The 18,734-nt window shown below is 46.0% G+C and overlaps 1 protein-coding gene across 2 annotated transcripts in view; it reads right to left on the reverse strand.

Annotated features, from left to right (window-relative positions):
* LOC138447868 (complement C3-like) overlaps positions 1-18,734 on the reverse strand; it is a 1,306,650-nt gene that overhangs the window by 105,468 nt on the left and 1,182,448 nt on the right. For both annotated transcript variants that reach the window (XM_069604330.1, XM_069604329.1), the window contains 2 exons: positions 17,617-17,704; positions 11,360-11,449 (listed from right to left, as the gene is read on the reverse strand). In XM_069604330.1, coding sequence (XP_069460431.1) covers positions 11,360-11,449; positions 17,617-17,704 — 178 coding nt within the window. The remainder of the gene's footprint in view (positions 1-11,359; positions 11,450-17,616; positions 17,705-18,734) is intronic.

Here is an 18,734-nt window from a genome sequence, read left to right on the forward strand (position 1 = left end):
CGACGGCTACCACTACCAGAGCAGCTGCGGTTGCTGATCCTACGAGCGTGGCTCCTGTGGCGCAGACAGTGTCCTTTCCCCATGGCGCGACACCGCTTCAGAAGCCTTGGTGAAGGCTGCAGGCACCCCAGAACGGGTTAAGACACCGACCAAGGTCCTCGGTGTAGGCTCCTCACAGAGAAAAAAAGGGTCTGGGCAAGGAGGCCTCAAAACAGTCCTCCTGGGTCGCCGCTCCAACTATGGCAGTTTCGTCCACGGATGACGAGGATCAAGAGACCATGCATATGGTCCACGAGAACAACGATGACGGTGGCGCAGGCCTAGTTTTCCTCCTCTGCCGTCTCAGCTGAGGGACATTTCCTTGGACATTCTATCGACTCACCAAACCTTGGTGTCGGAGATCCAGATGAGGATCCTGCAGCGCCCAAGGTCCCTGTGCAACCTCAAACGAAAAGGGGGAAGTGTCATTTAAGCCCCCATATCAACCTCCTCCAATGTATCTGGCTTCAACTCCCCCTAGCGGACTTGGGTACGGGGACGGATACAGCCACGACTATGGATGAGGACGAAGACTTCGTCCCAGCAGACAATGAACACCACATTGGGATGCTCCTCATAGGGTTTCTCCACCGGACGAGGTGGGATCGGTCCACTCCATGATCGCCAGGGCATCTGAGCTCTTCCAGCTGGTACCTGAGGAAACCAAGAAAGAGGGCTTCTTGTATCAAAGACGAGAGGCCAAAAGGAAAACGATCATGGCGGTGCCCTTTCTGGACGATATTTGGGAAGAGGGCCTGGCTCTCTTGATATCCTTGAACGGCTCCAGCCAAGCGGGACTGGCTGGGGAAGAAGTATAGGGTGCCGGACTCTGCACCCAAGTACCTGAGGTCACAGCCATCACCGGTCAGCGAGAGGAAAAGGATGGACGCCATGGGGAAGAAAGTGATTTACACGGTAGCATTCACAAGGTGGCCAACGCCCAGGCGATCCTAGCCAGGTACGACAGGGAATTGTGGTACGATTTAGGAATGATTGCGTAGTTCCTCACATACGATAAGAGATGGAAGCCTTCGTCCTCTTCCAGGAAGAAGTCACGGTGGCAGTGGGCGTCGCCGAACCGGGGTTCCGTCAGACCGGGAATGGTGTCTGCCTTCATCGACAGGGATGGATGATGACCACTAACTTCCATCAGGAGGTCCAGGCGAAGGTACTGGACATGCCCGTCGACAGGGAGAATCTGTTTGGGAAGTCCATCGAGTACCTTCAGGCCATCAATATGGAAACGGAGACGTCTGTTGCCTCGGCACCCTCCACCAGTACCGCTTTCGCTCCTCCAGGGGAAAATCGAGCAGGTCATCAAAAGGTTTCTCAACGTCTTACAGACAGGCTTCCCGGTCCTCAATGCAAGAAGCCTACTGAGGCCTCTCCCAGGCCTACAATAGTGAAGGAAAGCGTTGCTGTTGCCTGCAGGACAGGGCGTCGGCGGCCACGCAAGCCTGAACTGGCCAAGACGTCGGGCCACCACCCATGCACCCCAGTGAGAGGCCGGCTGACGATGCTTGTCAGTGATTGGAGAAAGATCACCACCGACAGATGGGTGTTGGATGCTCTTGCCAAGTGGCACACCTTGGAGTTCCAACGCAGGTGTCCTCGTATTCCGCTGGTTCCTCGCCAAGAGCAGCACATCCCTCAGCTTTTGGAAGAGGTATGAGCCATGCTACGAAAAAGGGGCGATAGAACTAGTTCCCCAGAGCTCCTGGGATCTGGAGTCTATTCCAGATACTTTCTAGTTAGAAAGAAGATAGGGGGCTGGAGACCCATTCTGGACTAACAGTTTCTGAACAAATACTTAAAGTCCCCAAAATTCAGGATGGCCACATTGCAGCTCTTGCTCGGCCAACTGGCGAAAGGGTATTTCTTGACGTTGTTGGACCTGGAGGATGCCTATTTCCACGTCCCCATTCACAAGAAACATCAGAAATGTCTACGCTTCGTGGTGCAGGGACAGCACTACCAGTTCAAGGCCCTACCATTCAGCTTGAAGTCGGCCCCAAGAGTGTTTAGAAAATGCCTGGCACCTGTGGCAGCCCATCTCCGTCTACAGAGCATACACGCTCGTAGGAGCTGGCCGTTGAACACACGGAGGCGACCGTCCGACTATTGACGTATCTGGGATTCGGCTACTATCCGAAGTCCTGCTTAACGCCATTGCAGAACGCATTGTTCTTCGGTGCCAAACTCAACATAGTGTCTTGCCTGGCGTCACCCTTGGAGTAGAGGCTAGCAGCCATTCAAGGAAAGGTGCAACGACTGTCATCGGCGAAGACAGCCACATTGCGGGCCATCAAGTCGTTACTGGGCGTGATGTCGTCCTGCATCTACCTCGTCTGTCTCTGCAGGTTGCAGATGCGACCCCTATAAGAATTACTGGATGTCTGTTGGATACAGGTGTCCGGAAGTTTCACGGACAAGATCCCTCTCTACGAGGAGTTCCAACGGGTGATAGAGTGGTGGGGGTGTGCTTCCACATCGCCCAAGGCGCAGGATTTCAAAACCTCCCATACCAGGAGACGGTCACCACGGATGCCTCCCTGGAAGGTTGGGGAGCACACACTGGACGTCTACATGCCAGAGACCTGTGGCTGGTGGAAGCGAAGGATCTACATATGTTTGTTTGTTTATTTGTTTATTGTGCGCACGGACCCTGAGGTGGCAGGGCGCAAGAGACAAGGTTTACAGCTTAGTTACAGATGTTACAAGTTACAGAGCAGGCAAAGAGGAAATTTCTTGACTCTGATACATATCAACATCTTGGAGCTACGGGCAGTGTTCTGGGCCCTCTAATTGTTCCTTTGCATCTCTAAAAGCAAGGTGGTGAGAATCTTCGCGGACAACATCCCCACCATGTTCTACATCAGGAAGCAGGGGGGACTCTATCCCCGGCGTTCTCCAAGGAGTCCCAGGATTTATGGAACTTGACTGTCGGACAGGGGATGTTCCTAATCCCTCTTCGCTTGGTGGTCCGTCAAGAACACCATTGCAGACTCCCTCAACAGGGAACTGCGCTCCTGCCACGAGTGGGAGCTTCGTCAGGATCAGGTTGACCACCTGTTCGTCGAAAGGGGCAGACCCCAGATCGATCTGTTTGCGATGGCATCAAACTCCAAATGACAGAAGTTTGCCAGCAGGGTCCACCAGCCGAGGAGCTTGGGGGACGCAGTCTCCTTCCCATGGGAAAGACTGTTTCTGTACGCGTTGTCTCCGTTCCTTCTGCTGCTATGAATCATCAATACACTCAGACATTGCCAATGCAAGATGATACTCATTGCCCCGGCGTGGCTAAGGCAGATTTGGTATCCGGACCTTATCAGCTTATCAGCGGTGCCTCCAGTCAAGTTGCTGGTGGTTCCGGATCTTCTCACCAGAGAGGGAGGTGCAGTCCTTCATCACAACCCAGGATCACTGAACCTGAAGGCTTGGCTCCTGCAGCCTTAGAGTTTGGAGGTTATGAATTGCCAGCGGACTGCAGGGAGATCCTCGCCAAGGCCAGGGCGTCATCAACGTTGAAGTGCTACGGCCATAAGTGGAGGCGTTTTGCTACGTGGTGCCGGTCACAGAAGATTACCCCTCTGAGGCTCATGGCTCCTTAGACCCTGCCATACTTACTGTCCTTGGCAAAGGCTGGGCTAGCTCACCCATCCATTAAGATACATCTGGCAGCTATGTCTCGCTACACAACGTTCCCAGGATTATCCTCGCTGTAGTCCCGCAGACTCGTCCAGGAGTTTCTCAAAGGACTTTTCCAATCCTTCCCACCGGTGAAGACTCCTGCCCCGGCATGGGAACTCAACGTGGTTCTGACGAGGCTCATGGGGAGGCCCACTTCTAGCCTATGCATTAGGCCCCACTCAAGTTTCTCTTGTGGAAGACGGCTTTCCTTGTGGCCATCACCTCTGCCAGGCGTGTAGGTGAGATCCAGGCTCTATCCTGTAAGCAGCCATACCTGACTTTGCACGAATCAAGGGTTGTACAGCCTATGCACCCTCTTTCATGCCAAAGGTTCCGTCGAAATTCCACCTCAACGAGCCTTTGGTGTTAACAGTTTTCTTCCTGAATTCTTTGTCGTCGGCGGAGAGGTCTTTGCACTTGCTGGACGTTGCTCATGCCTTGCAGTTCTACGTGACGCACACAAAGAGCTTTCTGAAGACTTTACAATTGTTTGTATGTATGTATGTATTTAATCTTATATAGCGCCGGCAGCCCGCAGGCATCAGGGCGCTTTGACAAGAACACAAACTAAAATAAAGGATGGGCCTCCTATGTCTAGTACTAAGGAAAACAGTGGCTGAGAGGGTTGCTGAAAAGTTCCTGAATTATCTAAAAAGGTAGGTCTTCAGGAGTTTTCTAAACTTAGGATGACTGCCTTCCATTCTCAACATCGTTGGTAGTGTGTTCCACAACTGGGCTGCCAGCACTACGAAGGATCTTCCCATACCAGACTTGAGCTTATACGTAGGTACTATCAATAAGCTCTTACCTTCGGAGCGAAGCTGTCTCTGCGGGGTATATAGTACCAAGCTATTCTTAAGGTAGCTGGGGGCTTTACCATAAAGACATTTATGCACGAGAGGCAGAGATTTGAACTTTATTCTCTCCTCTACCCTGAGCCAGTGAAGAGATTTTTTCTGGCCAGGGTAGTGTGGTCCCTTCTCCTAACATGTTTTACAAGCCTCACAGCGTCATTCTGTATGACTTGGCGTCTCGCTAGATCATTGACCGAGGCCCTGATAAGAAGGGCTTTGCTGTAATCAAGCCTAGATAATACAATGGCTCTGGCAATTGTGGACATATTGCATTCATTCAGAAAAGGCCTAATGGCCTTCATGAGCCGCAGGTAATATGCTGTGTTTTTTTGCAGGTAATTAGCCTGTGCTTCAGAGTTGACGGCGGAGTTCACCATCATGCCAAGGGTTTTAACCTGGGTCGATACTTGTATTGTAGCGTCCTTCATGTGAAAAAAACTCATACTCCGCCCCAAGTTTAGCTAGCATGCGGCTGGACCCAAACAGCATGAGTTCGGTTTTAGTGTTGTTGAGACACATCCAGTTTGCCTGCATCCATTCACTAATTATGCTATAAACATTTCCGATCTTAGCACTGTCTACACTGTCGGAGCCCTCTAGCTCAAGTATGAGCTGCGTATCATCTGCGTAGTTAGTGAAAAACACCCCTGTTTCAACCAGGATGTTACATAGATTACGCATATAGATGTTGAAAAGCATGGGCGATAGACTGGCTCCCTCGGGGACTCCAAATAAGATGGAGATAGGGTCGGAGAAGCTGTTTCCCCAATGTACTCTGGCTTGGCGGGCTGAAAGAAAAGAAACCAGCAGCTTCCGTGCCATTGCGGAGCAACCCACATTGTCTCTCAGTGCTTTGACTAGGAGTTGGTGATCAGCTAGGTCAAATGCCGCACTGAGGTCCAACAGCATTAACATCCCTATTTTGCCCTTATCCACCAGACTCAACATGTGGTTCTGAAGGTCCAGCATAGCCGTCTCCGTGCTATGTTCGGCCTTGAAACCCGACTGTTGTTGGTGTAAGGTTACATGTTTTTCCATATAATTCTGCAGCTGCTGTATCGCTATTTTGTCCAAGATTTTAAGAATGAAGTTGGAATTAGTAATAGGACGGAGATTACCCGGATCTTGGGATCAAATCCAACTTTTCTTACCAGCAGCAAAATGGTGACCTTCTTTATCTCTTTAGGAACTATGCCCTCCTTAAATGAGGCGTTCACTATTTTCAGTAGAATAGGAGCAAAATGTTCCTTGTATTGGAGAATGATGTTAGGAGGTAACACATTTTCTGCACAAGACTTTGGTTTCATATGGCCTAGAACTTCTATTAGCTCTGCTTCGGTGATGGTAGCAAACATGAAGGTCTCCTGAACAGGCTTGATGCTGGTCTCCTTGGGCACTGTTACCTGGTTCAGTGAATTTCTGACTTTAATTATATTTTGTCTGGCTTTGTCTATTTTAGCTGTGAAGGCATTTTGCATGATATCGCAGTCTTCCTTAGAAGGAGAAAATGGCGGGGTGAGATTTTTGGGTTTCTCTATACTCTAAGATGTCAAAATGTTTACTGGTCTTGTTAGCTGCTGTTTTAATTTCAGCGTTAAAGAAATTGGCCTTGGCTAACCTATCTTGTCTTTGTACTCCTTATTAACTTTCTTCCATTTCTCTCTATTCACGGTGGACTTATCTTGTCTCCACTCTCTTTCAAGTGCCCTTTTTTCAATTTTAATTGCCTCTAGCTCCGCAGTATACCATTTTTGATTTCTGGTTTTTATTGTCTTTCCTGGCTAGCTTAGTTTATTTTATTTTTTTTTCCAAATACCATTTTATTCAATTATTAATCAGTGACAACAAGAAAGAAACAAATTAAACAGTAGACATCGGAGTTAGCGCATTATTGTGGTAAAATAGTTCATTACAGTGGAAGGAATAGATAATAGGAGAGGGAATTTAGTATGCAACTCATTCATAGCAATGTGTGGGCGGGAAAATGGCGAGAGGGGGAAATGTCTTTATACTGGGCTAGTCCGCGTCCATGCGAAGTTCAGTTCAGCCAGCGGACGCTGGGCGGCTTTAGTGTAAGGGGCGGGTAACGGTCTGTGTAGTCCATGAATGGGGCCCAGGTGTTCTGGAAGGGAATGAGGTTGCCCAGGCGAATTGCAGTGATCTTTTCCGCAGTAACAATGTCCCAACACTTGGCCCACCATAGCGGGATAGAGGAGCCCTCCTGGTGCTTCCAGAGACGAGCTAGGGCAATTTAGGCCGCCAATAGTAGATGAGTGCAAAGGCGAGCAGCGTTTCCTGACATCGGCACATCCGCCTCCCCCGGGTCACCCAGCAGAATTATTCTGGGGTCTCACGGGATGTTCAGGCCTGTTATTGCTCGGACATGCGCCAGGACCCCCTTCCAATAGTGCGCTGCCTTAAGGCAGTCCCATTGGAGGTGGAAAAGCGAGCCTTTTTGCGTGCACCCCCTCCAACAGTTCGGTGAGGGCCTCGCGCCCGCTTTATGTAGTTGGGTTGGTGTAATATAGTACCTGAAGCATACTTTATATCCCCCTTTCCTATTGTTAACACATTGGGTACTTTTATGGAATCTAGACCAAATTTTGTCCCAGACATCAGGCTCCAGTGAGCGGCCCAACACTTTCTCGACTAGCTCTTGAATTTGTGTGGTGTATTTCTCTAGCAGTGTCTTGCAGCTGTCTTGCTCATGAAAAGAGAGTAGTAGTTTGTCTAAGCATAGCTGGAGTTGGTCGATTTTCAAGTTTCTGAAATTTCTACTAACCACCTGGACATGGGGGTTGTGTTGTATGGGAGGTGATTGTAGTTCTATGTTCAGGGCAACTAAGTGGTGGTCGCTCCAGATACATGGTTCTGTGTAGCAGTCCTGAGTCTGTAGATTATAAGCGAGCAACCAGTCCAGTTGATTCCCTTGTGGGGGGGTGGGCTCCTCATTTATAACATGGAAATCTACATTTTTTAGTACTTTTTCTAACAGGATTGCTTCCTTGTCTTTTTTGTTCCCACGCCAGTAGTTGAAATCCCCAACCACCAAGGTGGAAACATTAGTGGATCTCAGGCTGACTAGTTGTGAGCAGAGTTCATTAGGGAAATCTGAGACCAAAGACGGCGGTCTGTATAATACTATAAGGTTAAAACAATTATTAGGGGGGAATGGATTCACAGCCATTACAATTAAAGTTAACCTTGAACAATTTCAGCTTCTGTTTGGCTATGATTGCAACCCCACCACCCTGACCTCCCTCTCTATTGACATTGTAGATGATGTATCCCTCTGAAACCGCTATTTCGCAAGTAGGCCCTATGGGGTCCTTTAGCCATGTTTCTGTCACGCAGAATATGTCAAATTGTTTATCCAAAATAAGTTTGTTTATATTTATGGCATGTTTAACCATGGAGCTAGTGTTTAACAGACCCACTTTGAGGCTCATGAGGGACTCAGAGGGCCTTACCGGCCCATCTTCTTCTATTTTGCTAGTTCCCTGGTTTCCCATGCCCTCTCCCATCTCCATCAACACTTGCCCCTCACAATTAGGGACTGTCATCATGTTTACAAGATAAAAGCTACTTATCTTAGTTAAACCGCGGCAATTACCTGGGGGGAGTAGAAGAAGAAAGAGGGAGGGCAGAGCAGAGCACACCTGGAGCAAACCGGAGTTAACCAGCCCCTACGCGCGGCACTTAAGCACCTGACGTGTGAATAAATATGCACGTGATCTACAATTTGACTGGGAATTGTAGTTCACTGCAAACTAGTCTGCCTAGCAACCTCACAGTTGCAAGAGAAGGCGGAGCGTAGCTTTCCTGAACCTCGTCGTTTTCCTGAACCTCGTAACACTTCAAATGTAAAAAAGTTGAATTTAGCAGGCCCTTGTCTACGACACAACAAATACAAACAGTTCTATGTCCCCACAATTCCAAATATTTAAAATCAGATTAAAAGCACAGCTAAGTAAAAACTCAAGCAACTAGCTTATTAATAACCATTCTCGAGCCATAACTAACAAAGTAAACTTGTGAACTTTGGTCCTGTGAACCATGGGAAGGCCTTGTCCAATGCTTCCATTTCAAGATGGCTCTCCGGCTGCATCATGCACTGCCATCGGTTGGCGAACCAACTGCTGTCGGGGCTCCCGAGAGCCCACTCCACCAGAGCAATCGCTGCGACAACGGCATTCCTGTCTGGTGTGCCCCTGCTAGACATCTGCACGGCTGTTACGTGGAGGTCCACACACACCTTTTGAAAGTTCTACTGCATCGACAGGGATTCCAAGGAGGAGTCCAGAGTCGGCCACGCAGTGCTACGCTACCTGTTTGCTTGAGGTGAGTCTGTTCCAGGGGTACGTCTAATTGCTTCTGTTGAGCCTTGCCACCTCCTGTGGTTGTGTAATGTTGTACTGCTATGTATTTTTTATTCATGAGCATGTGAATCCATGCCAGACCCCATGCTGGAGAAGGTTTAAGTTACTTACCTGTAACTATTGTTCTGCAGCATGGGTCTGGCATGGATTCACATGTGAACCCTCCCTCTGGCCCCTCTGTGGCTCTTCTTGGTCATACTGCCTCTTTACGTGCTTACCAAATCTGAAGATGGCTGCCAGAGGCGGGGCTTAGGGAGAGGACTGTCTTTGGATACGGGAAGTATGACCAAGAGGACAGTGACTGGTTTAGAGGAGAAATACAGTTTTAAAGTGAAAGTGAAACTGTTTTTTCTTTTACCGAGGATTCCCAGCCTGACGACAGGGAATATTCATAAGCATGTAAATCCATGCCAAACCCGTGCTGGAGAACAATAGTTACAGGAATGTAACTTAAACCACCCCACCCACTGCACAACCACCGGTCTGTATATGTACCCCCCCTCACATTCCTTTTGCGCTTTGAACGTTGAATCCCCTGTATGCTGCATCACTTCCTTCAAATGTAGTGTCGTACCAAGGGAGGCTTGGTTTGAACTTTTGCTCACAGGTACAAGCTCACCGCATCATTGCCCGGGTATGTATTTCATGGGAAGCGCATGGCTCTAGTTCCTCCAGATACATTCAGAGAAAAAGGGAATGACATCTTTCTTTTTTGGGTGGCGTATGGGACCCTACTGAGCAAGAAAAATAAACATTCCACCTCATTGAATTGTGTTCCACCATATGTTTTGCATGGATTAAATATATTTACTACCTAAATACAATGTTTTGAAAAATAAATAAACTAACATAACTAGGGATTAAAAGCATGTTTTCCCCTCTCCCCTCAAATACAAGTAAGATTAAGTTAAAGTAAATGTAGACATCCGGTTTTCCAAAAAGATGAATAAAAATACAGTTTGTAGAGTGGGTAAAATATTGCATTTAGATTTAAAATCATGAGAACACGTTACATGATTCATGCTAATATAAATAATTGTGGTGTTAGTGTAATTTGAGTAGCTTGTCCTTCTTTATAGGAAGAGAATTCATGTAGGGAATTTCCAGTCGGATCTGCTTCATTGTCCAACAAGAGGTGTTTCTCAAAGGGTAAACTGGTTAGTTTGATTTGATGGTGCCAACCCAAGTTCTAGGTGAGGAAATTACCAATCGTGTTTGTTTTACTATCTGTCTCTCAGGACCTATTGTCTTGCTGTGCGCTCTCTCTCTCTCTCTCTCTCTCTCTCTCTCTCTCTCTCTCTCTTTCTCTCTTTCCCTTTCCCTCTCTCACTCACTCACTCACTCGCTCTCTCACTCTCCTCTCCTGGTACTATTTCTCTCCCTCTCTCACTGTCACTCTGCCCTTTTCACTGTTACTGAGTGTGCTGACCCCTCTGTTCTCTTCAATATTCTTTCCTCCCAATGCTGTCTCCTGTGCTTACTATATACTTCCTACAGTGTTCACTCATTCTCACTCACTTCACCATCCATCCCCGCAGTAACTCACTCATTCACTCATCATTCCATTTTCATTCATTCCCCCACCTTCACTCTCATTTAGCGTGGACCTAGCTTTGGGAAGCAACAGAGCGCTTTACAAGTCAAAGAGAAAGTTTACATTTGAAAATAAGATTATATTTTTAGGAGAATTTCTCATTCCACTAAGGTTTTTATTATCGGCCATCTTCAGACATTGATAAAAGCAACTTACAAGCACATGTAACCTTTCAACTCTACAAACAGGCAAATTTGTCAGAACTAAATTTGAGGCTTGTAGCTGACTGTGGGATGGGAAAATACCCCCGTAACATCACTCTTGACGGGGTCTACTGCTGAAAAGGCACTAAAAACTCAAACGTATTCAACAACTGTTTTCTCAAAACAAAAAAGTATTACAGTTGGAAAGGAATAACCAGATGTTTATAGTAGCCCTCTGACAATGAGCAGTGGTATAATAGTCAAACACCTTACCTGAGCTTTGGTATTTACCAAAACTTTAAATCATTTATAGTTCACTAAGGAACTGCACATTGCTGTTCATCCCACTTAAAGTAAATTGTTATTGTGTGTTGTTGCTTTTAAGGTCCATATTTACTGTTGTTTCCTAGTCTGGGGCACTTTGTGATTTGGCGAGGATTCAATAATCGGGCGTGTTGGCATAAGACTTACCCTATTAATGAGTCAGGTTGACATTGGCCATCACATTCCAACTGTAGATGCCTAAACCTTTGTGCATGACCCATTCTCCACTTGAACACGTGAATGAGTTTCATAGACAACAGCCATCGCATGTGTCTGAAACATTGCCCAAACACAATCTTGCAGAAACCTCCATTTTGAATAAGATGGTCACAGTACCTTATCCAGGTAAATGATGAGGGATCCTCGGTCCGACCGCTCTGTATCCATTTCATACTTGGAAATGTATTTGTCAACTCTGTTGGTCAACTGAGTAAAGAAAAAAGTTAATAATTAGGATAACTTCAGTGATCACCAATTTATGTAACTGTGGGTGTGATGGGCATAAGTCTTTTCATGAATTGACCAAACATATATTTCTTCTTTGTAGTGACAACTACCGCACCAGGGTCAGTCTTAGGATAATTACTTGATGAACAAGCAGGTAGATCTAGTAGCCATCACACACCATGCAGTCTCATTGCTTATCTATACCAGTCTATTCTGTGTCTTTGATTCCCTCATTTCAGACTGTAGCGAGACAGAGAGCCTGCAGTAGGACTCTGAGTCTAGAATATCTTTCATCACATCAAGACTACAAAAGGAAACACATGTCTTGTTGAACTTCATTTAACATGCTAGTGAAATAAAACGTAGTGTACTGTAAGAAAGCTAATATCAATTGTCAAAACATGTTATTTTATTGTGATTTATACAGCGCACTGCTGCCATTTTCATAGTGCCTAGTCGATCTGGCGGATCTGAAATGGAAGGAGGGCTTAGTTAGTGTGATAGAGAGGCAAAGCACTAGAGAGCTTTGATGTGCTGTTAACTTCAGTTCAGAAAAACTGTTCACTGGGCTGGTTTTTAGTTGGTAAGGGCTAGGTGGTGTTTGTTGTATCAGTGTGTGTGTAATTGGCTACGTTTTCTGTGGCATCTTGTTTTTAGTTGGGTGTTGCTGAGTGTGCATTTCGTGGTGGATTTAGGTTTGTGCTGCGGTTAAGGTATGTGTGCATTTTGTTTGGTATTTGAGGGTGAGTATGCAGGCTGTCAGAAAGATTTTAGTAATCTTAGTTAGTGATGTTACTGGTCTGTGCCCTTCTATGCAATGGTTTTGTTGGTCTGGCAGGGTTCATATGTCTGAAAACTATTGGTTACGTTAGGTAATTTCTAAAACACACTGACGTCATCAGTGGCCTACCGATGCTGTCATCTAATCCAGCAAAATGTAGACAGTATAGAGGGTGAAGCGTGGTTGGGGGGGAAAGATATGTTTGGGAAATCCTCTAAAATATATTGAGATCACTAATGGCTATGAGCGTGATGGGTGAATAAATCTGAAATGAGATTTCCCAGCTTCCCTAGCTCTTGCCTGTCCAGCTGGGAAGCTGCCTTCAAGAGTAGGACACTTTTTTTGATCTCTGCTGAAGTCTGCCCTACAGGGGCCACCTTCTGCAAGTAAAGACTGCAGCTCAGGATGGTGTTTAGGATCCAGATCTCCAACAGGGGGAAGGTCTTCCTCCAGCTCTGGATCTTCAGCAGCTGATTCAACCAGTCCTGGTTATACCTGACACTCAGCCTCAGCTGGTGGAGGAGTCACAGGTGTGACTTTGTACAGTCCTCTCGGGATGTCCTTGTGGGTTGCACAGGAGTGCTCTCTGGCTTTTTCCTTGAGACCTTGGGTTTCTCCTTTGTCTCCTTCTTCTTGGAAATAGCAGTTAGTAGTTCCTGTGGACTGGGTGTTATAGTTTCTTCTGTAACATCCTCTTGAGAGTCTGTTAAGGTACTCTCTCTGGCCTTCTTTGTCTGTTCCTGTTTCCTTTTACTAGGAGGCCTGGGGGTGCTTGATACAACTCCAAGAGTTTTTAAGTCATTCCCCAGCAGGACTCTCCCAGGCACCTCACTTAGTACACTAACAGGTATCCTTACAGTCATGTTGTTGCACTGGATGAGAGCTGGTAGTCTTGGAAGCATTTGGACAACCTTGTAATATTCCTGTGTGTTATCTGGAATTGAATCATAGACATCTAAATTCTGCTGTTCCCACAGACCCAGGGACACTAAAGAAACACTGGCAGAGACTCCAATGGGGTCTTCAGCCAGTAGTTGAAAGTTTCCACTTGCTATATGTACTTCTCCCTCGGGAAAAGGATAAGGTGGCAGTGTGGACCCCTCAGGTTTACCCTTGCATCTGGGATCCCCTTTCACATGATCAGTTGACCCACAAGCATAACATTTTCCAAATGTTTTGACAAATGGGGGCTTCTGCTGACCTCCCTCTGGTTTGGCACCAGAGGTTTCACTTGCCTGATCGGTTTCCCTTGTGGCTTACCCTTTTTCTGTTTGGAGCCCTCTTTCGGATTGGAGGTATTAGAATTCTCTTTGCCATCTTTATTTTTCTGCATCCCATCATCCTTTTTCTGAGTTGCCCCAAAATCCTTCTGAGTAGCCATGCTGGCAACCCACAAGTCAGCAGCCTTTTCTAGCTTCTTGGGATCAAGTTCCTTAGAGTCAGCCAAGTGCTGTCTCGGCTCAGGAGAGCAGGCATCAATAATAGATTCTAACAAAAATAGATTTCTCATTCCTTCAAAAGTGTTAACTCTGTAACCCTTTACCCACCATCTAAGTTCTTCAAACATTCACACACCCAGGTAGCCCAAGGGGTACCATCATGCCTTGAGGGTCCTAAACCTCTTAAGGTTCTGGGAAGGAGTTTTCCCAAATCTAGCTATCAAAGCTAGCTTCAAATTTTCATACTCCAATCGTTCAAGTTCCCCCACCTCCATTACAGCACCAGTTGCAACCTGGGGGAGCCTAGACAAAAGCCAAGGAATCAGCTGATTCCCTGTAAAACCCTGAATCCCATAGTTATACTGAAAAGCAACCACCCAATCTAAAATATCAAGCTTCACCTCATACATACTCACAGCTTCCTTAGGCATGCGAGGACTCTTAGAACTGGAAGACCTAGAAGACTCTGGGATAGAACCATTTTCAAGAGACAATTTCTTCATTTCAAGAGCATGATGCATTTCCATTTCTCCGAGTTTGATTTCTTGATGTTTACTTTCAATTTGCATTTGGAACCTTTTGAACTCTAACTCAAGTCTCATTTTTTCAAGAGCGACACATTCTAGACTCAGTACTGGGCCTGGTAGGGTCCCTGTGGCTAAAGGTTGAGGCCTTAGAGCTTTTTGAGGTACAGAGGGGCCCACATCCTGAGACTCCTCCAACTCTTCTTGCTCCTCAATAACATTTGAGTTAGACTCTGAATCCTTATCATCCTCATCACCATTTCCCACATTTGCTGAAGGAGTAGGTGTAACAGACCCACTTCTCAGACTTTGAAAATCCAACAATGTTTCAATCAATTCATTTTTCTTTCCTTGAACAGGGAGATTCCTGACCTTACACATATCTTTCAGTTGATCTACTATTAGAATGATCAGGGCTTCCTGTCTGAAGTCATTCATATCAGGCATGATAAAATTACTTTTCTAGTGGTGCTTAGCCTTGTGAAGGTTACTATTTGAATAAGAGTAAAGCAGAACTCTCAATGTAACAACTATACAATGTATCCTCCCCGCCTGCCACCAGTGTTAGGCAAAGTTTGTATGCAGTACCCTTTGGGACCACTACACACAACTAGGACTACAGGTGTAAGCAAAACCAACCTTTGGTATAAGGCTGTACTACACAGTTTTGTGGTAGTGTTGCTGAGCAGCCAGGCTTATCTCAAGAGGGCAATGTGAGCTGTAAGGATGTTATACAGAGGTCTATAATTACAAGTATTAAAACAAACTCTTACACTCAAGGTTTCCTGGTAACACACTTAATAATTCATTTCACAGCCAGTTATAAAACATTCACTAGAAGGAGGCAATCCATATTACACACAAATATACTTCAATACTTCACACTGTCAGGTCCTGAGGTATTTAAACTACTTTGAAGGAGGAACAAAATGGCATTCAGAGCATTTGAAGTAGGAGTAAAAAGGCATAGGTTAACAAAAAGAAGATTACAGTTACTCTTAAACAGTGCAAATAGTTTGAGTTCACCAGAGGAGTCAATTCAATGCAATAGGTTAGGCCAAAGTCAATGGACTAAAGTCTTGTATAGGATAAAGCAGTTCTGGTAGTTAAACGGAAAAGTCTTTGCCAAAGTTCTCAGAAGTAGTTCATAAAAGAAAGATTCATATGCTTGGTCATAAATGGCTAGTCGTGCAAGTTGCCAAAGTTGCAAGCACTTTCGCAGTGAGAGGTAAGTTCTCTCGGTCGGGTTTTCACAGTACCTTACAATGAAGAAAAAGATGCAGCTGAAGACTTCTGTTCCTGGCAGTTCCTGCAGATCTCGCTGTTCCTGAGCCTCAGTTGTGGGGACACGAGGGAGGAGGAGGACGTTGGGGGACTCCTGCACTGCACTGGGACTGGTCAAAAATCCTCTAGCCTCTGACCATTCACATCCAATCTCCCCAGCATGTGTCTTCCTCAGCACTTGCTTCGGCACATCCTCCGCACTGGAGATTCGCACTTTCCACCCAACGCGGCACCTGGCCGCATAGCACTTACCATACATTGCACTTGATCTGTGGCTCACCTCGAGCACGGACACCACAGCTCTACCCACTACCCTCTTCCTTCCTGCACTTGCACGTTCTGAATACTCACAAGGCATAGTAGGTTTGGCCATCCCTTCCCCCTCTTTATTTTTCGTATTTAAATGAACTGCTATCCCATGATCACTCCCTGCTGCCCTCGGGGTGCTTTGAAACAGAATGTATTTCCTGTATAAGCGCCTAACAAGCAAACAATAAATAAATACATATATTTGTGAATGCTTATGCCCAAGGTAACACAGAGCCCTCCAAGGATTCCTCATCTAATCTGAATAACCAATCAGGATTCCACCTTGGGTGATACCCCAATGTCAGCCACATCTCGGGCATGCAGGCTTATAAGGTCCCACCAATGGTACACTCTCTGGCTGCTCTCTTCCAGCTGTATGCCCTTGGGATATCACTTACAGATGGCATATAGGTATGGGCAACCTTTGACCACCAGGCTCAGACACAACCTTTCACCAGTTGTCTAACTTGAGGCAATGCTGTAGGGGACCTTAACCAAATTAGAGAATGTTTTCAAACTCCTATCAGGGTGGACATCAATATGATGACTCCAGTCTCTACCACCAGGGTGTAACCTGCTCATTACACTGCTCAGGAGGGTGACCCAGCCCAGAAACCCCTTGCTCCGGTCTCTGCGACCCAAAGCCTGGCTTTGTGGCCCCAGGCAAAGTAAGCGGATCCCAATGTTAACACATACCCATACCCCAGAAGTATGTTGAAGAGAACATGTCAGTGGTTAAGTGCTCCCCCTCCATTCTGGATGAGATCACGTTATGGAAGTGGCTGGAACCAGAGGACACTTCAGTCACTTCCATAGGTGTACTGACTCCCGACCGTAAGTCCTTTATTCCTGTTCCTGTATGTTCCATTAGAGGAACCCACTGGCTCCCACCATCCAGACTTACATCTTCCAACTGCCTGGCCAGGAACACCAGCACACTAGCATTCTCTCACTCACATATCAAACCAGTCTCACCTTCCAACATTCTCTCTGACCTCACGTCTTCCAGACAAGCTTAGATGCATCCACTGAGCAAAGCACTACACAACATATGTTACAATGTGGACTAACCAAGTGGGCTCCTTCATTGGATTCACTTGGGGTGATCCTAGGTGGTCTTTGACCAGCCTGTTAATGCTGGAAGGCTTGTAGATAAGGTTAAAAGTGATTCTATTTTCATGTGAGTGGCATGCAAGTTCTTTTGGGAGATTAGGTCTGGCTCATTGGCTGTCTCTCAGATTGTGGAGCATGCATTGATGAGTATGAGGGAGATAGTTGATATGAAAGTGTTCCTAGTGAATGCAGTGGCTGCATTTCATATGAGAATTTGGATGAGGTTAGTGGGTGTGGATGTTTAGGAGCATAACACTGAAATGCTGAGTGGGTGCTAGGTAGTCGGGCACAAGGTGGCTTACCTACATTTTCAAGAGCGGTGGCTTTGGCCTTTGGCTCGTTTAAGTCATAGTGGAACCAAAAGGTTGTAGCCTAAAGTTGTTGCTCTAGTCCTTTTTGCCCTTTGTGAGCATCACAAAATCTGAAGGGAAAAAGGCAAGTGAGCGGATTCACCAATAAGAATTGATAATCTATTTCGGAATCACATTATTGAAAGATAATTTATAGGCCCAAATATGGAAAGTTAGTTCAGAAAACAACTGTTCTTAAAATTATATTGTTGGACACTTACCACATTCATATACTCCCAAAGTATTATTTCAGTTTCATGTTTACCAGTTTTGCACATTCTCTGCATTGCAAGTTCCCCTACTTGACATCTTACGCTCATGACTGGATGGGCCGTGGCTACTATACCTTGTCAAGATCGTCCAGATCTGGGGTGAATGCAGTGAGCATGGAGACATCCAGGATCGTCATGGTGGAATCTGTTGCCCCTAGGAACCTGCCAGACAGTAAAAAGGCAAGCTTTAATGTGAAACATTTGCACTTTTCATACTTTGAATTGGTTTGTTCGATAAATGAGGCACATTGTGGACTCCACCAATGACATCCATAGGCTCAAAACCTGTCTCTTGCTGATCCAGTCTTGGATGTCCAGTGAATACTTGAATCTCAACCCCTCCAAGACCGAATTCTTACTCCTCACCAACAACACGAACACCCAGACTTTCAGACCTGGCTTTCAACCATGAACTCTGAAGGCTTCTCTTTTAAAAATTTTTTTTGGATTGCTCGTATTTCACAGCTGTACAAATGACCACTTTTCAACACAATCTTAAAAAAACAGGGAGGAAAAACAAAATCTTCATAATCAATGCAAATAACAAGTCATAACAACAATTCTCCCCCAACACCATAATCAACGCCCATTAATCCTCCCCACAGTTAATAGAACCCAAACCGGACGAAATAAGTGCCTTTGGCCTCACTGCTCCCAGGGATTCAAGTGTTTAACAGATTCAAGCTGATTATCACCACATAACCGACAAAAATGAAGGGGGATAGGGATTTTATACCAAGCACCAATGATTTCTACAGACTTTACTGCGTTAGTTTTAAGTTTGAAATAACCCCAAACCAAGGGGTTTTCCACAAACTGTCCAGTGTAGATCGGGGTATACTCCCGAGTGGATGCTCAATAAATAAAGCACTGTTAGATTTAGTGGCTTAATCCACAATATGCTGCTCATGTTAGCAAGGGAGAACAACTCGTCTCATGGCAGCTTTAAAGTGCGGAAGCGACCAGCTCAGTTGATCGCCCGGAACAAATGCCAACCATCTAGCAGCAATGATGTTAATAGAGAGCAAAGCACTATTCTGCATGTATGCAGCCTTAACCTGGGCAGCATTGAAGAAGAAATAATTCAGGGGTCCTACCTGAGCTTTGGTGAGTTTACAGCAGGTGTTCAAAAAGGACAACTGAAACCTCGCCAAGCCGGAGTCAGTGCCAAGCTCGAGGAGGATCATCTCAA

Source organism: Ambystoma mexicanum, chromosome 3q (assembly GCF_040938575.1).
Source record: "Ambystoma mexicanum isolate Mex_15411 chromosome 3q, UKY_AmexF1_1, whole genome shotgun sequence".
In the NCBI taxonomy this organism is placed as follows: Eukaryota; Metazoa; Chordata; class Amphibia; order Caudata; family Ambystomatidae; genus Ambystoma; species Ambystoma mexicanum.